We start from the raw sequence: 15,219 nt of genomic DNA on the forward strand, positions 1-15,219 counted from the left end.
AGATGTGAGCATTAAGGAGGACTTTCATGAGTGAAGATCTTGGGGGAATCACTGGCAGAAGTTGGGATGTTATGGTTTATATTTGGATGGCCCCCAAAGCCTCATGTGCTCATAGATAAGGCTTTTGGAAGATGATTGAATCATGGGGTCTTTATAGTTAATGTTGTGTTTGGAGGCAGGGCTAGGTCAGAAGAGCCAGGTCACTGGGAGTGTAATCTAGAAGAACATATCTCCTTCCCCAGTTTCTCTTTTCATTCTGTTTCCTGGTCACCATGACATGAGCAGCTTTCCAGGACTTTTCACCATGCTGTTTCTGTATTTAACCCTGCCAAACATGGACTGAAATTTCTAAAATGTAAGCCCAAATAAACCTCTCCTCCTTTAAGTGGCAGGTGTTAGTATTTTGTCCCAGTGAGGAGGGAAGTTACTAAGACAGGGTGGTATGGAGAGGAAGGTTCCAGAGGGACAGAATAGCATGGGGGGGGGGGGGCATCTGAGATAGGGAGTGGGCCAGGGCCATCTGGTAGCCTTTAAAATGAGTGTGTTCAGCTAGTCCTGAATCCATCTCCTTATCCCTGGGATCCAAAGGGGCAGCTTTGATGGCTTTCCTTGCAAACCATAATGATTGGCAGGATTCTTAGATGTGCATATCTGCACGATGTCTTGTGGTTCAGTGAGATGGAGGGAGAGGCTTTGACCTCTCACTTCCCTGGACACCAGAGCAGTATCCTCTGGACCAATTTCTCTTCTCTCCACAGTGTTAGAAGCCAACCAGAGAGGATGTACACATTACTGTGCAAGTAGGCAGCTGTAGAGCAAGAGGAAACTGGAACACAAATTCTCAGCTGTGGTTGCGCACCTGCTTTCCCAAAGAACTTAGGAAAGTCCCTGGGTCCCATAATAGAACAAATATTTCAGTGGGGTTGGGACTGGCTTGCGACAATAAAAATTCTAAAAATTTGAACAGTGTGGATGGCAGTAGAGTTAGAAATGGTGGCCTAAATTCACATGCTGTTGTTTGAGTATAATCTTCCTTTGTTCTCTCATCTTGCTTCTAATCTCTTCCTCTTCTTCTATTTCTCTATTTTTTCCCATAACCCCCTTTAAATTTTCTCCTTTGAGGGTAAAATTACCATACTGAGGGCATATTTACTGTACACAATTTTCTGTTTTGTTTTAGTTGTGATAAAACCACAAATCTAGTTCATACAATTAAAGGTGGTAAATCAATAGTTGTTACACTGACATTATCTAAACTATATTTGATGCTATTGTTGTTGCTGATTGTACTACTTAACCAAGGTGACATAGTTGTTCTAATTGCTTGTTCTTCCTGGTACATCAAGACTGAGATTGCCTAAGGGTCATAAAAAATACTATAGACCAATGCCAAAGAATCAGAAGCTGGCATTTTAGAACAAGCCTCAGCCAGTCTGCATCTTGGAGGCAGAGCAAGCAAGACAGCAGCAGTGACCATGGGGAGCCAGAAATAAACCCAGCTCCAAGCCACCCTTCTGTGGGGAAACTCAAAAGAAGCACAATACCCCCACATTTATGGAGGAAACCACACATGTAGGTTCTCAAAGCCAAGCGCAGAGCTGCTGGGGGCTGTGCCCTCCACGTGGGACTGACCAGCTGCGTCTTCCTCAGGCCAGTGACACTCATCACCACCCACCCTGGCAATGAGGTCAGGTATGGGCCCCATGAGGAGAAGCTAGAGGAGCCCCAGCAGCTGTGTGCAAGCTGGAGGCTGCCAGAAGTCAAGCAACAAGGCACCGAAGAAGAGCATTTAAGCCGACTGGATTTCACACACGACTTTCAAATCATGACTTCAGAAAGCCAAGGCAAGCTAGAAACCAGATAAAGAAAATGTGGTTTTTTTATAAAATGGAGTACTACTCGGCCATGAAGAACAAGAAACTGGAGACATTCATAGCTAAATGGATGCACATTGAGGCCATACTCATAAGTGAAATAAATAGGACACACATGTGTAAATACCAAATATTTCTCTAGTGTGAGAAACTGAAAGTGTAAATAAGAATTAAAATGATTAAAATGAATAACTGATAATTTGAAATAGGAAGAAAAGGTCCAAAGGGGTAGGGGAAGTGGGAGGGGAAGGGGAAAGGAAAGAAGGGAAAGGAAAAATTATGAGAAAATAAAAAAATGGAAACAAAGTCTATGTAAATAGGGAAGGGTGGAAGAGGTGAAGGGCGCACAGATAATGGGGAAAAAATAAGAACCAAGATACATCATGTACAGGTACAAGCACCCAATGATAAATGTAAACATATTGTATACCTAAAATGTACCGATAAAAGAATTTAAGCAACAACAACAAAAAAAAGAAAGCCAAGGTGGATCTCGGGACCAGGTTGCTGCTGAGAACTCACAGCCCAGCTCTGGCCTGTCTCCGTTCTGGAAAGAGTTGATCCCAGAAGCTTTTCATCTTGTTCCTCCCTCTTCCAGACAGCAGGTCATTTCTGCAAACATCCAGAGACAGGCTCAGAAAGTGAAGAGAGACAGGGAGAGATTGGCCAAAGCTTTGAGTGCAGACAGCCTGGCCAGTGAGGCAGAGAGGCTGAGTGGCCAGGAAGAAAGGGCTGAAATCCAGATGGAAACAGGAGAAGGAGCTGCTGGAGACTCTGAGATGTGAGGCCCTTGGAGAGGGATTACTGCGAAGGACTTTGTGATTCCCTGTGTGTCTTTAACTCCAATCCTGCCCTCACTGATGATCTTGTAAGAGCTAAATCTGTAAAAACTGGCTTTCCACATGTTGAAGATTAAAACTAGACCCCTACCTTTCACCATTCACTAAACTCAAATCAAAATGGATCAAAGATCTAAATATTTGAACAGAAACACGAAATTTGCCAGAAGATAAAATAGGTAGAACTCTTAAATATATTTGTGTAGGTGATGACTTTATGAACACAACCTCCGATCACAGAGGAAATACCACAAAGAATCAACAACTGGGGTCTCATCTTCTTAAAAAGCTTTTGCACAGCAAAAGAAACTTCCAACAGAGTGCAGAGAAAACCCACAGTGTGGGAAAAAATTTTTCCAGCTGTTCCTCAGACAAAGGACTAATATCTAGAATATATAAAGAATTAAAAAAATGAGACCCCCAAATTTAAAGACCCAATCCCAAAATGGGCATCTGAAATGAACAGACACTTCTCAGATAAAGAAGTAGAAATGGCAAATAAATATATCAAAAAATGTTCAACATCACTGATCATTTGAGAGACGCAAATTAAAACACTAAGATTCCATCTTACTCCAGAAAGAATGTTATTATCAAGAAATCAATCAATAACAAATGCTGGCAGGGCTGTAGGGAAAAAGGAATCCTTCTCCACTGTTGGTGAGAGTGTAGACTGGTGCAACCACCATACACATATGCACCTCATGTGTACCCTATATATAGTTTATATATACTTTTCACCTAGATTCCCCAGTTGTTATACAAAATGTCACAAGATATTGAAAACGGTGATTCAGATGATCAGTGACTTGTCAGAAAGAACAGAGGCCAGAAAATAATGTAACAACATTTTTAAAGTGTTAAAAGGAAAAATTGGTTTCTATATCAAGCAAACATATCCTTCAAAATGAAGCTGAAAAGTCCAAACTAAGAAAATGATAAAGGATGCATAGAAAGGGACAAAGGGACCAATCTTTTGGAAAAGGGAAATAGCCCAAGGGAACAAAGGTGAGGGGTGAGGAGGAGGGGAAGTGGAACTGAGAGTTATAAAGATGTGCCATGTACAGGAACCTAATAATCCCAATTACTGTAAACACTATATGCCATAACATGGGTTAAGATAAATAATATCAGGAAGTACCCCAAAGGGGATAAGGGAACCCAAGGCTGGGTGGGGGGAGAAGGAGAGGGAAGGGGAAGGGGATTTTTTAAAAAGTCGTAATATGTATATGTACATGTAACCACTCCCCAAGATGATGATTGTAAACTGCATGAATTGCAAACATGTACTAAAAAAAAAAAAAAAAGAAGAAGAAGGAGAAAGAAGAGGAAGAGGAAGAAGAAGAACAAGAGGAAGAAGGAAAGTGAAACAAGGTAATAAAGAGGTTGCTGAGGGAGCAGGAAAGAATTATCCAGCCAGGCATGGTGGCACACACCTATAATCCCAGGGAGGCTGAAGCACAAGGATTGCCCCAAGTTCAAGGCCTGGGCTACATAGTGAGTTTGAGGCCAACCTGGACTACATAGCCAGACCCTGTTTTAAAAACCTTAAAAAAATTAATTAGAATTCTGCTCATAGAATGGTGTCTCAGCTCAAGCTTCCCAGAGGTGTAGAGCCATAGCTGATAGAAGTTGACAAGAATAACACAAGCTGGGGGTGGGGGTGGGGTAATGACATAAACCATAACCCAGCCAAGATGGACAGGAAAGAGGAGGTCCCACTCCAGCTTTGAGTGGGAAGGTTTTGTGCAGAAAGTGGTAGGAGATAGACCACTGGGCCTCAAATTGCAGAGTGCATCAGCTGCTTAGAGTTGCATAGCTCTGAGCCTCACCTGTAGGATCTACTTTAGAATGGCTGTGATGGGCCCTGGAATCTGCATTTAAGATACTCTCCCAGTGATTCTTCTCCAGATGACTAGAGGACCCTACTTCAATGAGCACAATATGCATCAGGCCCCACCACTGAGATTACTGGCAACCAGAGACAAGACAGGTAAAGCACCAGACACTCCAATAGGAGGGCAGCATATTGCTAAACCCACAGGCAACTCTCCAAAAGCCTGGTGACCACTCAAATCACCCTGTAAATAGCTAATGGAAGCGAGAAAAAAGGGGGGAAACTAGCTAATTGCTCTATTTTATTACTGTATACATTTCACATATGAGACAGATCAAGGGAAAGAATACCAGAAGGATGTATTATGAATAATAGAAGTGCCTACCTGACAATGAGGAAATAGACGAATATGTAGTTTTCAGTTTTGTTTTCCTGTGAACTAGGCCAAAAAAAAAAAATACCAGCAGAAGTGTATGCAGCTTTTTACTGTCACTTAGGAAACTATCCCATGGGACTTAAGGATCAGTAGACAGAGCTGTATCAGATGCCTCTTCTATCGTCATGGAGAAGGGCTTGGTATTACCATGCTTGGCTTACAGCAGAATGTACTACAATTATATGGGGGAGAAGTGGACATTGGAACACGGTCCAGGCTTTGCTTGCAGAGGAGAGGAAATGGCTCAGGGCCAGACAGCCAATTGACTCTACCACACAAGGTTTCTTCCTCTGTCCTACTTGAGGGTAAAAAATTTTAAAAACAAGGTCTTCAAAGGGTAACTGAAGAAACTAAAAGGGAAGTAAAAAATTTCTGGAAACAAATGAAGGTCACAACACAACCTAACAAAATCTATCAGATACAACAGAAGCAGTGCTATGAGGAAATTTTATAGCAATAAATGTATACACCACAAAAATAGAAAGATCTCAAATAAACAACCTAACACTCCACTTCAAGTTCTTAGAAAGGCAAGAACAAACCAAATTCCAAATTAGAAGGAAACAAATAATAAAGATCAGAAATGATTGAAATCACAACTGAAAAAAATATGCAACAGGGCCTGGTGTGGTGGCACATACCTATAATCCTAGCACTAGAAAGACTGAGACAGGAGGATTGCCACAAATCTGAGGCCAGCTTGGGCTACATAGTGAGTTCACCAGCCTGAACTACAAAGTGAGACCCTGTCTCAAAAGCAAACAGTTGGGTTTTTGGAAGAATAAACAGTTGACAAACCTTTAGCTAGGCTAACCAAGAAAAAAAAGAGAGAATGCCCAAATAAGTCAAATTAGAGATGAAAAATAAGACATTACACCAATACTACAATTTCCAGCATATGGAATCAACTCAGATGCCTTTCAGTGGATGAATGGATAAAGAAAATGCAACATGTTTATGAAGAGTGGAATGTTATCCCGCCATAAAAAGATGAAGTTCTGTCATTTGCAGCAACACAAATGGAACTGGAAGTCGTTTTGTTAAGCAAAATAAGCCAGATAGAGAAAGACAAATGCTACATGGTCTCCCTCATAAGTGGAAACTAATAAGTTGATTTCCTAGAAGAACAGAATGGAATAATGGTTACTGGGACTGAAAAGAACAGGGAAGAGGGGTAGAAAAGAATTTCAATAAGAAGCACCAAAACAGAGTTAGAGTAAGGGAATCATTTCTGGTTCTTCTCTAGAATTATAGGGTACCTGCTGTTTAAAATAATCTATGCTCTATGTCAAAATGACTAAAATAGTACAACATTCCCAATGTTCTGGAAATCTCGGAAAGAAATACACGGAGACACAGAATTCGGGTAAAATAATAAAAGTTCTACTTGCAAGTGGGTGGGACCACCAGAAACCAGTCTGGTTAGTATCTGGGCCCCTTTGTTCAGTGTTTCCCTTTTTATATCCTTTTTAGCCATTAACTCATCCCTAGTGGTCTTTGATGTGTAAATACAATTCCAGTTCCTATTTACAAGTCACAGACACAAGATAGGCACATATACATTGTAAATTCACCCAGGCATTGCAACTTTGTTAGGTTAATGAGGTTACTTATTAAAGAGTCAGATTACCATCACCTTAAACGAGGAGAGTTACAAGAGTTACAGGAAAAGCAAATCTTAAAGGAATACATTACTTATTTTGCTTCTACAACTACCTTAATATTCAATCTACTAAGTTATCTAAAACTTTTCCCTATCACCAACACATAAAAAATGATCAACATTTGAAGAGACAGATGCTTGTTACTCTGATTTTATTATTACACATTGTATACATGTACTAAGTTTCCATAATGTACCCCTATAAAAATGTACAGATATTATGGCTCAATAAAAAACTAAGAAGAAAAGTCCAGATCTTAAATTTATCTAACTCACTTCACTTGCTCATTCAGATACTTCTTGAATGCCTTTTGTGTGACAGTGTGTTGGAAGGGAAGTATACAGTTGTAAGATAGAGAAGAAGCTCTATTCAGTAAATATACTTTAGATGTATTTTTTTAAAATAAATTTATTTTCAAACATTTTTTATTTTTGAAAATTAAAAAGCACTAAATTTTTTAGAGGAGAGAAGAGTTACGAGAAAGTGGTCCACGAGGTGTGAAGTGGACAAGTGCAGGGCTATAGATAAGAAGTATGTTTCAGCTCCTGGCCAATTTCAGAAACAAAGTCCTCAGGCCTTTCCAAAATGAAATAGATAAATGTAAATGAGTTCAACTTGTTTGCAAGTAATCTAGCAAAAATCTAACAAAGCTTGTAAATGCAAATATGCTGTCACAGAGATACTTGCTTCTCAGAAACTCCCACAGATATATTCACACATGCACTAAATACAATTGTAAAATGCTATTATTTGTATGAGAGTGTCACAGCAAGAATGGAACTAATTCAAATCTTCATTTAAAAGAATCTGGTTAAATAAGTTGTGAACATCCATATAATGAAATAGTCTGCAGTGGTTACAATAGCTGAACCAGATCTGCATGTATTGATACGAAACCATTTCCAAGCTCTAGTTAAGAAGTCCCAATTAGCAAAGTTTTAAAATTTCTTTCAACAAATGTATGCTTGGGGCTGGGGATGTAGCTCAGTGGCTCTGCACCTGCCTGGTAGGCGCGGGATCCTGGGCTCTATCCCAGGTTGGGGGGGCGTGTCTTTGGTTTCCAGATCCCAAAACTGAGGGACAGGAAAAAAATCCCTTTCCTTTGAACTCTAATCCGTGAGTGCTTTGACAATCAAGCCTCCGTGGATTCCACCCCTAAAGATCTGGCAAAAAAATAGTGTTCTTAGATTGCAAGAGACCACCCAATAATGTGGGGCTGTGGGGAGGTCCTCACCCTGTCTGGAGCCACTGGCTCCTACTGAACTTCCTGCTCCACCTGGGGAGCTTGGTGCCTCTTGCTGTGGTGGCTCTGGTGGGGAAGTGCTCAGTGGTGGTGGTGGTGGCAGAACTCTTGAGGAAAGTATTACAGTCCCTTCATTGTCAGCAGGGCAGAAAGTTAAATCCACAACTTTTTCTGTGCCGCAGGCTCCAACTTCCACTTTTCAAGAACAAAGAAATTCCAATGCGCCACATGGCATGGCTTCCTCATTCCTTGCAGACAGGCAAAGGAGACTTTTAAAATGTCTACAAGCACTGCTCTGCCTGCTTTCAGTCCCTCACCGCCCCCCGCCCCCAGTGAGACTTTGCAAAACAAAGGAATGCATAATTCTCCCCTGGCTCTGCCTATTTACATATTAACAACTTGTTTGGCAGGCTACACTGACAAGAAATTCCATCGGGCCCTACTGTTTTCTACACAAATATTAGAAAACAAAATATAAGGTTTAAAACATTTACAACAAAATGTAATGGTTACGATTGGAGCTGCCTTGGGCTGGGGATTTAGCTCAGTGGTTTCGCTGCCTGCTGTGCAAGCTCAAGAAGAACCCGAGTTTGATCCCCGGTACCGAAAAAAAAAGATTGGAGCTGCCCAGTGCCTGCTACAGTCCGCTTGGTCCATATTAAAATCAGCTGCAATGTCCTGACAGAAAGGGGAAACTTTTAAAAAAATCAAATTATATATTCTGGCAAATTGACAAATGTACCTTGCATCTCTAACTTAAAGTAATGTTTAATTGGTGTTTGCAGATGTTTAATTGGTGTATTTAAAGCATTTCTTCTACATTGCAAATTCTTGAATTGTAATTATAGGATTAACTTGCTCTTCTCTCTACTTTCTGCTTACAGACTTCTGACAATAACTGTAGCACAATATTATGCTACTGTTCTATTACTAGCTTGTTATACAAGATTACACTTATAGGTATAAAGTGCTTTTATTCCTTCTGATTCTAATTACAAGAGATCTCTATTGATTGACCTACAAAAATATTGAGTAGTCTTAATTACAAATATAACCAAAAAATTATAAAAGAGATGTTATAATTCAAATAGGGCAAATATATTTGAGTGCACTCTAATTTCATAAATTGTCTTATATGTTTGTTTGTCCAATTGTTTGAGTGCAACAATATTTTTTCCTTTTTTGCCTTAAATATTTTTCTTAAAAAATATTTACCTATAATTTAAATTGGCTTATAGATAAATGTTATTAAAGTTAAATGCATGTCTTATTTTTCCCCCAGGTTGCTAGCTGATCAAAATGACATCAAAGATTAATTTTGATTGTAATGCATATTGCTGTCTACATTCAATAACTCAAAAAAGAATTTTATTGGTTACAAATAATGTGTTAATTGTTACAATCTGGTTTTTACAGGTTAAATTTTAAAAGTCAAGGTAATTAAATGGAGATAGGTTTGGGGTGATGGCTAAATGGAACTCCCCTTGATGAATGAAGAAGCAGCTGCCCAGAAAACAGTTATTCTGGTATTTATTCATTAATGGGAGCCTCAGTAATTTTCACAGCCTTATGGAAAGACACAACCCCAACAAACATTGCTTAAATATGTTATTATAAAATTGCATTGGTTATTGTCAAAGGGTTAAGTTTTAAATATATTATTGTAATATGTTTTTATTGGTCATCTTCAAAACAAAAATTTCAGTGGGAAAAATAAGGTGTTATTAAAAAGATGCTTATGGTACCAAGCTATGTTATAAGACATAAGGTTTCATATAATTGTTATAATTATTATTGCTACTTTTCTGGTGTACAAAATGTATTCACATCTTCTGACTGTACAGGTCTTCCAACATATTGTTTATAGTAACAACCTCCTTTTGATCCAGGCATTTGCCTTTCTCTTATGCTCCAGCTACTCATAATAGCAGGTACATTTATAGGCCCATACATTTTCCTTAGTTGGCATCCTATCAAAAGGTAATAACCTAAGAGTTTCCTGTTTTTTATGTGCTTTTGGAAGGGAGTGACTGCATTTAACAAGGGCTATTTTATACTAAGATACATATTTAAGTGTGTTATAAAGATAATATCATCATCATTGTTATGTTAAAGTATTATGTGTGGCTCTTGATTTAAAGTTTTTTTCTGTTAATATTCTACAGGAATTCAACTACTAGAACAACCATGATTGATAAAAATAACAGTCCTAATGTTGCCGCAAAGCAGCTAGTGCTATAGCCAAGTGTTACAGCTCAGTGTCACAGCTAAGTGCCACAGTTCAGAGCTTTACAGCTCAGTGTGGTGGCTCTGGAACACAGCTCTCATAATTTGAGGACTAGAGAATCTGATGGTCAGTTGAAAAGGTGGAAAAAAATCTTTATTACACCGGCAAGACCCAGTTGGCTCAGAGGAGTCTGAGCACTACCAGAAATGAGAGCCTCCTTATATAGGGATCTACAGGGTAGGTGAGCATGCTCACTGAAGCAGGGGGCAGAGTTACAGAACATTCCTGAAGCACAGGGGCGGAGTTACAGAACATTCCTGAAATACATCCCTTGTAAGCATGCTCACTGAAGCAGGGGTCAGAGTTACAGGACATTCCTGAGGAAAAGGGCAGAGTTACAGAACATTCTCAAGAGGGAGCAGAGCTTAACAGAGCCCTCTTGTGAGGGGGCAGAGCTTAACAGAACATTCCTGAGAGGTCACACAGTTTAAACAGTTACAAACCATTTTGATACATTGGGCAGGAGCCCAGCAGCACAAACCTACATTTCCAAAACAAAACGTTCTGTGGAAAAGAAATGGAGCCAAGGCAATGGCCTATCTTATTGTATAGCACTTCTCTATCATCCACCCCCCTTTTTTTCTGTGGGTGTTAATGGGTTTTGGAGTTTCTCCTGAGATAACTGAACAACATGGCTTGACCCTCTACTTGGAACCCTGGTCCCCATCTTCCTGTTGCTAATGATTGGTCTTTGTCTGTTCAGGTGCCTCACAATTTCTACAAGATCGAGTTCAGGCTTTCACAAGACAGTCAGTACAACAATTACTGGTGAGAGCTCACCTAAACTATAACCTTTTAGCTACTAGTGATGCCCTTTGAGGCAACACCTAAATAGAGGAATCAAAGCAGGGAAATGATAGAGAAATGTTATACAATAAGACAGGCCCTTGCCTTGCTTCCATTTTTTTTCCCACAGAACATTTTGTTTTGGAAATGTAAGTTTATGCTACTGGGCTTCTGCCCAATGTATCAAAATGGTTTGTGACTGTTTGAACTGTGTGATCTTTCAGGAATGTTCTGTTAAGTTCTGCCCCCTCACAAGAAGGTTGTTAAGCTCTGCCCCCCCTCAGGAATGTTCTGAACTCCACCCCCTGCTTCAGTGAGCATGCTCATGAGGCATGTGTTTCAGGAATGTTCTGAACTCTGCCCCTCTGCTTCAGGAATGTTCTGTAACTCCACCCCCCAGCCCCCCACCCCCGCTTCATTGAGCATGCTTGCCTACCCTGTAGATCCCTATATAAGGAGGCTCTCATTTCTGGTAGTGCTCAGACTCCTCTGAGCCCGCTGGGGCTCACTGGTGTAATAAAGGTTTTTTTCCACCTCTTCAACTGACCATCAGATTCTCGAGTCCTCAAATTATGAGAGCTGTGTTCCAGAGCCACCACACTGAACTGTAAAGCTCAGCTGCATCTCAAAGCTGTGGCATTTGACTGTAACACTGAGTTGTAACACTCAGCCATGCCTCTAAGCTGTGGCACTTAGCTGTGACACTGAGCTGTGACACTTGGCTATAGCACCTATCTGCTCTGCTCTGCCACAACACCCTAACTATACTTTAGATTCCAAAATAATTGCTCTCCAGGTAAAATTACAACAGTTAAATTCATTACTCCTATTGTAATGCTAATGTTATTGATCTTCTCTTCTGGATGTTCAAGAACACCACCAAAGTTCAGAGACCAGCTCTAGAAAGGTAACTGGGCTAAGAAGACAACCAATATTTTGGCCCTGGCCCTCCAAGGTCAACAAAGACCCAGGACATGAAGGAATCTTTTCTATATTTTTTGGTAAGTCACTCAACCTCCTGAGCAAGGAGATTGTTGGATACCAAAGCAATAATTGCAGTTTGCCACAGGAATGTCATCTGGAGGGAAAAATCTCCCATGCTTTCACAGAAGGCAACATGGTCAAGCAAGGCTGTGACCCATCCTGATGGCTGACACTGATGGGAGTTGAGAGGCTCTATACATGGTTCTAAGATATTGTCTGAGGAGACCTAATTGACCTTGATAGATAACAAGAGGTTGATTTTATTTATATAGGTCTCACTGAAACTTGGTCTTAAACACCCAGTATAAAAGTATAACTAAAGATATGTAAACTTAAGACCATAATAATACAAGTAGACTTAAAAAGAGGCTCCAATTGCTAACCCCTTCTGACAGTTTCCAAATATACTGGTAGCTAACCACTATTATGGGTCATTGGATAGAACCAAGGTAAAATTTATACAAACTCAATGACAGTTTTAAAAATATTTTGGCTCAAATTGTTTTTGAAATTATTAACTTTAGTCCTTTTACAGCTACAATTAAAATTATGACAAAATATCAGATTTATAGATAATCTCCATTAGCAGAAGATCTACAGGTCAACAAGTTAAACTCACTGTTTTAGTCCCCTAAAAATAGTTTCTAAACATGGCTCTTTCCCAAAACCACCCTTTTAATTTTAGTGCTTATACCTTGACTATACATGCTCTAATTTCTTTTAAAGTTTTGTTTATTCTTGCTTGTAGGCTGCCAAATTCTAGGTGATCATACAGATAACATCAACAACAAATGTGCTAGACTTTTTTTTTTTACCAAAATCCACTAGATTGATCTTATAGGGTTTATAGTTACTAAATTACCACATGATTTTTATTTAAAGCCTGTAAAATTAACTCGCTAAAAGGGTTCCCAACTGCAGTCTTCCTTACATCGACCCTTCTCAGCTCAAAGCAGTTAGATGAAACTTGCGCCCCTTCTCCCCTAACCACAGTTGGGATAGCCCTTTCAAAAAGAGCTTATTATAGACAACTAAGCCAGTTAAACACAATATAGGTCCTTATAACCCATAGAGATAAGCCACTGTTGGGTGTACTCACTTTTCCTTAAAAACACATAAACAAGAAACCTCTACAAGCTCAATTAGATTTTGTCACCTTCTCTAGTTGCCTTTATTTAAAAATTTTTAAAATCCATTCATGGAAAATAAATATCTTCCATCAAAACTCCATTGATACTAAGATAAATCTACAGACATGTCCTAGACACAAATGTTGTCAAAGGATGTCCTAATTAAAAGGTAATATGGCTCAATGCAATTAATAACATAGGGGCCAGAGTATGCTTGTGTTCCTACAGAGGACAAACTCAAACCTGCCTTTGGCTCATCCCTTTCCTTGGGAAACTCTTGCTTTGGTACCTATTTTTACCAATCAGTCTGATGTCTTGGGGGGCCATTCTGATGTTCATATCTCTCCTATATCTACCACGTATAATTACAGTGGGAAAGCAGTGGGCCTCCCTCTGTCTTGGCCCATCTTCCCTCTATCTTTCACTTTGGGTAACTGAAAAGACAGTCATTGTCCATAATGCATCAGGCAAGGATCAGATGAGCTGGTGCTAATTAATAATTTCAACCTTACCTCAACAGATAATCCTCATAACCTTTCATCTCCCCTCTCCTCTTGCCCTAATGTCACTCATTATGTTCCTCTCTCAAAGTATGCTTCTTGGGAAGACTATTGCATTCATGAACTAAATGAAATGGTCATACAAAATATAGCTTTCCAGGATTGGTCTCATACAAAGTACAATGTTACCGGCCACCTTCTGGCATCAGTACTACATATATCATCAAAATACTTCCAAAGAGATTTTTGGCAATTGGCTGCCTGTTTACAAGTGATCACTCTCTCTAGTCGTAGCTTAAAGGACAGGAGCTACACAGGGGCCAATAAGATCTGGGCATGTGCTTGAGTACAAAACCCTTATGTGCTCCTAGTTGGGCAGGTCAACATTACTCCAGAAGGAGACTCTTTTAATTCAGTTGCAAAAATTGTAATCTTACTGCCTGCCTTACTAACATTAATAAGGATAAAGATGTGCTAATATTATATAGGCTATCCTTTGTCATGATACCCACTAATATTTCTGGCCCTTGGTATCATGACCATGGACTGTAAGTACTGGAAGAAATACACAGACAGCTCATTCACCCCCCCATCAGATGGTAGGACTTATTATCCTATAAATTATCTCTCTAGTTACTCTGCTTGCCACCACTGTGGTTGTATTTGTGGCCTTAGCAAAAATGTGGAGAATGCAGTTTGTCAATCGTTTAGCAAAAAATACCTCTTATGCCCTTTAGACCCAGGAAGATATTGATGTTAAGTTGGTAATCAAGTTAAAGCCCTACAATATCATCAAGGATTTAGCATTTAGCACTGTCATGCTAAATACCCACACATTTGCATCACGGCTCTTCCATACAATGAGTCACTATGGGACTAGAAGAAGGTTGCTGCACATTTAATGGGTATCTTTCATCATACCAATCTCAGCCTAGATTTCCAAAAGTTTCATCAATAGATCTTGTCCATTCAACATGCTCACATTAGTTTCCTCACCCCTGAGGACATGGCAAAATTGGTTCTTGATTCGTTGAATGGATTCAGTCCTTTCAATCTGGCCAAATATAGCATTGCTGTGATCTTGGGAATTCTGATTTTCCTGTTGCTGCTGATGATTTGTTTACTAGTCCTCTGCAGTCTTCCTAGGACAACTCACTGAGCTTGTCTTGAGACATCATCACAAGCTACAGCTACAAAACAGAAGAGGGGGAGATGCTGGGAGCCCTGTGCTATGGATCACTATGGCCTAACTCACCTCCTCCCGAAGATGAGGAAGGGCCCCGTGGAAGAAGAACAGGTGACAAGATGGCGTGGCGGAGCAAAGCCTGGCCAAGAAGAGGACGTGTCTTCCTCCTCATCCATTTGCCATAAAACCATCAAGCATGATGTTCTGCAGACTGTAGCTACTCTCCCTGTTCCAGTTATGGGCACCCCCTTCTACCTCCCCCTGTACTTATCTCTATACTATAAATAAATGCACTACAGTTGCCAGCCAGACCTCTTCTCCCATCAGGAAGAAGGCTCCGCCTGGCCCCAGCTTTGTATCTCTGTGTTCTTTTGTATCTTTTTGTCTTTCTTTTTCTTCATCACCGGCCATTCTCTCTGTGGACCCTTCAGCCATGCAGGCCATGGCAATATA

At 40.0% G+C, this 15,219-nt stretch overlaps 1 protein-coding gene and 1 long non-coding RNA gene across 2 annotated transcripts; both read left to right on the forward strand.

The window, feature by feature from the left end:
• Positions 1–658: 658 nt before the first annotated feature.
• Positions 659–2,659, forward strand: LOC110346310 (methyl-CpG-binding domain protein 3-like 2B). The gene is made up of 3 exons (XM_087188575.1): positions 659–673; positions 1,577–1,844; positions 2,430–2,659. The coding sequence occupies exons 1-3, from the start codon at positions 659–661 to the stop codon at positions 2,657–2,659; spliced, it is 513 nt and encodes a 170-aa protein (XP_087044701.1).
• An 8,627-nt stretch (positions 2,660–11,286) lies between these two features.
• LOC147824725 (uncharacterized) lies at positions 11,287–15,124 on the forward strand. The gene is made up of 2 exons (XR_015442028.1): positions 11,287–11,967; positions 14,718–15,124. It is a non-coding gene; the product is annotated as an uncharacterized LOC147824725 (long non-coding RNA).
• The last annotated feature ends 95 nt before the right edge of the window (positions 15,125–15,219 follow it).

Source organism: Heterocephalus glaber, unplaced genomic scaffold (genome assembly GCF_053883595.1).
Source record: "Heterocephalus glaber isolate CG9 unplaced genomic scaffold, H.glaber_assembly_v1.0 deba00001532, whole genome shotgun sequence".
Lineage (NCBI taxonomy): Eukaryota > Metazoa > Chordata > Mammalia > Rodentia > Bathyergidae > Heterocephalus > Heterocephalus glaber.